Source organism: Bacillus rossius, chromosome 8 (assembly GCF_032445375.1).
Source record: "Bacillus rossius redtenbacheri isolate Brsri chromosome 8, Brsri_v3, whole genome shotgun sequence".
NCBI lineage: Eukaryota > Metazoa > Arthropoda > Insecta > Phasmatodea > Bacillidae > Bacillus > Bacillus rossius.
In genome coordinates, this window is record NC_086336.1 from 39435211 (window position 1) to 39442851 (window position 7641).

At 35.8% G+C, this 7641-nt stretch overlaps 1 protein-coding gene across 1 annotated transcript; it reads left to right on the top strand.

Moving 5' to 3' along the window:
- Window positions 1-262: 262 nt before the first annotated feature.
- LOC134534771 (uncharacterized) lies at window positions 263-6941 on the top strand. Its single transcript, XM_063373326.1, has 2 exons — window positions 263-4489; window positions 4800-6941. Exon 2 carries the CDS (start codon window positions 4821-4823, stop codon window positions 6702-6704), a length of 1884 nt encoding a protein of 627 aa, XP_063229396.1. The 5' UTR covers window positions 263-4489; window positions 4800-4820; the 3' UTR covers window positions 6705-6941.
- Window positions 6942-7641: the final 700 nt, after the last annotated feature.

Sequence of the window (7641 nt, forward strand, 5' to 3'; positions counted from 1 at the left end):
CATGCACATAGCAAATGAAATTAATCTCAGCACAAGATTGCCATACTTATTCTAGTCCAGTTTTATAAGTGAATACATTGTGAAATATGTTTGTTTGTAAGAACAGATACAGAAACAAAGCAAATTCTTGTAGAACATAAACTGCTAGTATTGTAAATGCTAATTTTCAAACGTTAGCTGGTTTTAATTTCTTGTCTTCATTTTATCCCTACGAAATGTGTGTGCATTGTAGTGGTGCTACAATAAAGAACCAGTAGCATCTCCACTGAACTGTGAGTAATATTTCCCAGTGTGTTCAATCAATCTTGTTTTCCTCGTCCTGTCCTGTATTTATGTGAAGTGGTTTGTCCATGTTAGTTGCCAATACGATGGGCACATGAATATCAAGAGTCTTTAATTTATCTTTAGAAATAAATTCAAACAACACAAAAAATGTGGTGTATTCAGCGAGATTGTTTCTCAGGGTAAAATTATATTTATTGCCATCAAACTCAGTTCTATAGAACATTTAAAACTGCGTCTTAGGACTTCTTGCCTTAAGAGTGCTTATCTACTCATTTGCAATGTTTGCTGATAAATAATTGTTAAATGTTTTATTAAAACGGTACATAAAAAAAAACTAATTCATTCCATTTTTCGGCACCCTTGTTTTATTACTCTTTCTGTAACCTCATTGTTTACATTTTTTGCCAATTTAACAAAAACAAACTTTCAATGAATTTTATTGTCTCTAACACCCCCCCTCAATAAAATTACACTGTCATAAATTGAATGCTACCCTTTACATTATCTAACCAGGTTATATTAAGTTTACTCAAAATATATGGAACAGTTACTATTCAGTGTTTGGTTCACAATTTTCCAGTCCAAGACATTTTACAAATTTGAGGAATGGATGTCTGCTAAGGGTTTTTGTGAGTCCATCAGCAACTTGGTCATGGGTACTGACATACATAACATTTATGATTCCCTCAGCGATTTTTTCCCCTTATAAAGTGGTGTCGAATGTCCACATGTTTCAGTCTTTTATGGTTTTCGGGATTCTGTTACTCTGATGGCTGCCTGGTTGTCCCCGTAGATGAGCACTGACTCACCTGCCTGAAAAACACCAAGGTCTCCCAGAATTCCTATCATCCAACAAGCCTCAGATGCAGCTGAGCTTAAAGCCATATACTCAGCCTCTGTTGATGAGAGTGCCACTGTGGGTTGCTTCTTTGATGCCCATGTCACTGTACAGCCTTGAACTTGAAACACAAACCCTGATGTTGATTTTCAGTCTTCTAGGTCACCACCCGAATCAGCATCCACATATGCTTGCACCCCTGAGGTTTTCTCTTGACGTTTGTACACGAGTGACAGTCCTAGGGTTCCTTTGAAATAACGTAAAACCCGTTTTAATGCTGCCCACAACTGATCGCTCGCACTGGTCTGATGTCTGCTTAACAAGCTGATTGTAGCACTTAAGTCAGGCCTTGAGCCTACCGCTGCATACATAAGACTTCCGATCAGCTGACATCTTGTTTCTAACCCCTTGTCTTCAGTCCTTAGATCAGACACAGACATTTTGAAGGAAGGATCCATCGGGGTTGCTACAGGTCTGCAGTCTTCCATTCCATACTTTGCTAAGACTGTTTTTAGGAAATGAGTCTGGTTTATTTTTAGGGTCCCCAATTTTCTGTCTCGAGAGATGCATATTCCCAGGTAATTTGATGCTTCCCCGAGATCTTTCATCTTAAAGTTTTCCTTCAATTTTTCTTTCAGCTTTAGAATTTCCTTCTTGTTATTCCCTACTATCAGTAGATCATCAACATACAAAATCACGTATATTTTAAACTTTGAAGATGTTTTCACATACTGTACAAACAATAGTCGTGCTTAGACCTTTGAAATTTCTCTTGCACTATCACTTCATTAAATTTCTCATTCCAATGTTTTGGGGATTTTTTCAAACCATAGATGGACTTGTTAAGCCGATACACAGTTTTTCCATCACACTTCATTCCTTCTGGTTTAGCCAGGAAAACTTACTCTTCAATATTTGCATACAAGAATGTGCTTTGTACGTCCATCTAATAAATTGGCATGTCCAGCTGATTTGCAATCGACGGCAAAATTCTCACTGTTCCCAATTTTGTGACTGGTGCGTAGATTTCTCCTAGATCTAAAATATTCTTCTGCTCAAATCCCTTTGCAACCAGCCTTGCTTTATATTGTGTCGGTTTTCCATTCAGATCATATTTTATTTTGAATACCCACTTGCATCCTATTATTTGACAATTCTCCGGGGTCATCACTTCAGTCCATGTATTGTTTTCTTCAATAGATTTCAACTCAGTGTCGATAGCACATTTTCACATTGCACTCTCACTACTCTCCATGGCCTCTTGGTAACTAAGGGGTTCAGTCAATGAACATAAACCAGTTTCATGATCACTGAGCCTTTGTTTATTTAAACCTTTGCGATCCCTCAGACAGTCTTTCTTCTGATTATTTTTAGTAACTTGTTCTTCACCTGAACTACAATTGGTGACTATAGACTCTGTGGAGGCCTCAGATCTAGTGTGCAGAGGTGGTTCACTACATTCACTCACTACAACGGTGTCTTTCTTTTGCTTAAAACCCTTAAACTCTTCCTCCTCTTCTTCTGACTGATAGAGATCTTCTTGAGTGTGTGCATTTATTTTCTCTCCAGTGTCCGGCACATTTATGTAGCTTTCATTACCTTGTTTTACCACTTCTTTTGTGTAGCTTGTTTCCTGCCTGAAGACAATATTTCTTGTGATTTCTATCTTTCTTTGGCTAGGAATCTAAACCCCCCATTCGTCCCAGGCACTCGCATGGGTACCACCAACTCCCCTCACAGCAGTGGAAATTTATGGGAATGATGAAAGAGCAGTCACAGGTGGAAAAAAATATATTACATTCAACTTTAAATGCCATTTGACAAGATAAAATATTTATTGAAATTAATCAAATTTTTGGCTTATTCCAATACACTTCAAAAATTGAATTAATTGAAAAATTAAGAATAATGGAAACAAATTGCAAACAATATTCAATTACTAGTACTGTTTCATCACTTATTTTTCTCAAGGCACATTCTCCCAATAAAGGTTGGCGCTCCACATAGCCAGCTCCAGACATTATTTTGCATCATGAAAAGCTTTAAAACTAGGTTTGACCTCCCACGGGGAATTAAACGCTGTTGCCTTGGTGGGAGGCGAGTGTTCTGACCACTCAATCACCGTGCCTCATAGAGGAATGACGTCAATCCTACAGAGAATTGCCAAACCCAATTTTTGTACACTCACTAGTGAAATTAGGTATCGTTATCGTATTGAATTAACAAACTGTTGGAATTATTCCGCTATCTTTTTTGCTGGTGGAATAGCAATATTCCTCTAGAGATTTGAGGGTTTTTGTTCGTCTGAACTTCGGTGTGTTGAAAATGGACGATCTATCATGTTTCTGAAATACTTTAAAATCATGTGGATAAAATCATGTGGATGGTTTGTAAGGTTAGCTACATTTAAATTTGGTAAAATAATGTAGATGGCCAAGTTAGATTAGCTACATTTAAGTGCAGCAGTAACTTATTTATCTCATTATATTACATTATGTATATTCAGATAAAAACACATAACGTGATACTGTAGTTAGGCCTAATCATCTTAGTCGTAGGTTATATTTGATTGAAATTTGATTTAATTCTAAAGGGAAGGAAATGTTTATTTGTATGAACTCTATGTCTAATTTACTGAATTTAAAAATTGTAACACTAGTGTCATTCAACCTATAAAATTCATATATTTGTAAGAAATAACTTGTAAAATTACTTCAATATAAAGTTTAAAGATATTATATTTTTTTCTTCTTTGGGAATGTCAAACAATGTCTTAAATATTAACAAAAGTTATATTTGGAATTTTACATGAAAAAATTTTTTTTTACTGTGTATAAATTTGATACATTTTTGCTAATTATGTTTTGTGATAAGTACTATTACACAGTTTCCTTGTAACCTAATTAATTTTTCACACTAAATATTGCAAAAATATGTCATGTTATGATTGGTTAGAACTATTGTGGTTGGCTTACATAAACTGAATTAGTATAAAATAGTATACCTACTGATTCTGGGATTGAAATGCACTCCAAATGAGTCCGGTTACATATGAATTTCACTGTCTAAAGAGATTGTGAAAATAAAGGTCATCCTTATTATCCCAGCCTATTTTGCATACCGTAAAATGGGGTGAATAGGAACAGTGGGGTGGAAAGGAACAAAACTTCATGTAAATATAAAAAAAATCATGTGAAGCATAATTGCAGTGCAATGTCTTTGAGTTAATTTTTTGTCAGTTTGCTAACATGATACTAAGATGAGAAATTATATTTTACACTGTTGGTACCACTGAGTAACAAATAACACAGCTGTAAATTTTGTGCTCTAGATTCTATGAAATATTTATTCCCCAAAACTTCATCTGTAAGTATAATACTACACTTTATATACCTTTAATGTAACTTATTTTGTGTTAACCTAAGGTCTATTTAAAATTTTTCTTATGTATATATATATTTTTTCTTTTCAAACATGTGATGCTAACATTTTGTTTTTGTGAGGTTATGTTTATGTAACTGTGGGGTGAATAGGAACACTGAAGAAGAGTGTTCCTATTCACCCCACTCTGTATAGAACATGTTTGTAGGTTGTTTCCTTACCATAGAGTAAAAATATATACTCTGAAATATATTCCCGATATTACGTACCAGTTTGTATTTTGTTTTTGTTGCAGATTATGACGTGTGCCTAAACAATGCCACGAAAATATCAACCAGTTACTGAGCGTAAGCATGCAGATTGCCCACCACATATTCTCAAGTTGGCTGTTACGCACATTCAAAATGGTCTTTCTTATAGAAAGTGCTCACAAAAATACAACATTCCAACGACAGTGTTGCACAGACACGTTAAGAAAGGAGATAAAATAAAAAAAAAAGGTGGACAGACAGTTTTAAGTGAGGAGGAAGAGAAAATATTGGTTGATCGTCTCCAAGTGTGTGCTGAATGGGGATATCCCCTAGATTCGCTTACCTTGCGATTAATTGTAAAAGATTTTCTTGAGCGACAGGGAAAGAATGTGCCCAGATTCAAAGACAATACACCTGGTCGCGATTTTGTTTATTCATTTTTAGAGCGTCATAAAGAAGCTCTGTCAGCTCGGATGTGCCAGAATATTAAAAGGGCCAGGGCAGCAGTGTCACATGATGTCATATCTAAATACTTTGATGAACTGGAGAAAGAGTTGATGAATGTTCCCCCTTCTCATATCATCAATTTCGATGAAACCAATTTGAGTGATGATCCTGGAAAGCGTAAATTAATTTTCAGGCGGGGTTGTAAATACCCTGAACGTGTATTGAACTCTTCCAAAGCTTCCATTTCAGTCATGTTCGCGGCAAGTGGAGATGGGAAAATCTTGCCTCCCTATGTCGTGTACAGAGCACAACATTTGTACGACAGTTGGAGGGTAGGTGGACCACAAAACTCAAGATACAACCGTACCAAATCTGGTTGGTTCGATAGTTTTTGTTTCAGTGATTGGGTGGAGACAATCGCCATACCCTATTTGAAGAAACTTGATGGGACAAAATACTTGATTGGGGACAATTTAGCTTCTCATCTGTCAGTTGACATCATACAGCTCTGCAACATTAACAACATCAAATTCATATTTTTACCCACAAACTCTACACACCTCACACAACCTCTCGATGTTGCGTTCTTCAGACCCATGAAGAATTCATGGCGTCAAATCTTGGAAGAATGGAAGAAGGGACCAGGCCGAAATGAGGCATCTGTACCCAAAGACAAATTTCCTGGCTTGTTAAAGAAGTTGGTTAGCACACTTAAAGAAGATAATGTACGATCTGGTTTCAGAAAGTGTGGCATTGTGCCTTTATGTCGGAACAAAGTCCTTCAGATGTTACCAAGCATTGACAGCAGCGCCCAGAGCGAAACTCAATCAACTCAACAGTCCCCAGCAGTGCAAGCCATAGACAGTACTTTTAAAGAGCTGTTGAAGAGCTTACGGCAGTCTGACTCTCCCAAAACCCGACAGAAGAGAAGAAGAGTTACGGTTATTCCTGGCAAAAGTATGGAGGTGAAAGACTTTGAAGAATCTGCAGTTGTGTTTGAACCAGGACCCTCAGGACTAGAAACAAATGGTAGAAAGCTTGCTGGAGGGGCCCCCACAAAGAAGACCAAAATTCCAGTAATCACAGAATCATCATCATCTGATGACTCAGATTATTGTGTACAAGAAAGTGATGAGTACACATTGCAAACAAATTCTGAAGAGGAACCACGTTTGGGAACTCATGTTAGTCATGTCACACCGGTATCGACAAGTGTTCATCATCCAGGAGACTATTTGGTGGTTAAAGTGTACGGGAAATCAAAGAATGTCTTCAGACTCTATGTCTGCAAAGTAATGCATCCAGAAGATGATGGTTACGTAGGAGTCTTTTACAAAAGGAACCCTCAAACATGTAGATTTTTCCCAACAGATGAAGAGGCATTTTTCAGTTCCGAAGACATTGTCACAAAATTACAACTTAGTGACACAGAAAAGGCATCTTCCAGATTCAAAAATATGATTAGTTTTAAAAATGATCTCAGTGATCTTTTTCTGTATTAGATACTGTTCTTCAAATAAGAATTCTCTCTTTATGTGGAGAGAACTGGTAGGTACCAATGTGCATTTCTGAAGTTGTATGATTTACTCAGTAGAAAATGTATTTCTTTCTAAGTATTAACAATATTTTTCGTAACACTTATGATAATGTAAAATGAAAAGGGTATATTTTGTGTATTTATAAGTTGAAATTTCATAAAAATTTGTATTTTCGTATTAAAATGTTTTATATTCAATTAATAGTGTGTTCCCGTTCATGTCTAACAATTACAACCTGTTCCTATTTGCCCTACTAATGTTTGAATATGAACAAAGATGAATTCAAATTGTTGTTCCTATTCACCCCTCTTTGTGGGGTGAATGGGAACACCGTTAAAAAAATTAATAATTAACAAAAGGAATTTTTAAAGAACACTTGTTGCTTATGGTATTGCAAGAAGAAGGAAGGACCTAAGTTTCTGGCATAAATTTATTTATATATGTTTGTGAATATAGTTACTTTTTTGTGCTTGAAGTTGGAAACTGTTCCTATTCACCCCATTTTACGGTACCTATTCTACATTCCTGCCATGCAGGTAGAGACACACGTAGAAAATATCCTTGAAAACAACACACCAATAAAATCCCACACTTTATTATTAAATAAATAATATCAAAGAAGGGATTGTTTTTAAAAAGAAGGTTTGTTGTTAAATACATAGATTGTTTTCCGGAAGCCACTATTCTAAACAATCACCAATCTTCTCCTGCAATAATTGCCAAGATATGGTCCATAAAAGTAATCTTTTTGTAATGACTTGTAGTGATTATAAAAATTGGTATTTTCCTTATTGCATATCCAGCTGTATTTTAAAATATAATATTAAAATAAAGAGGGGATTGGTTGTGTTTGTGAGCTTAAGGGTGTATGACCCAACAATTTTTTATCCTGATTATAATC

Coding starts and splice junctions, on each gene's coding strand:
- LOC134534771 (XM_063373326.1), top strand. CDS start 4,821: ATGCCACGAAAATATCAACCAGTTACTGAGCGTAAGCATGCAGATTGC.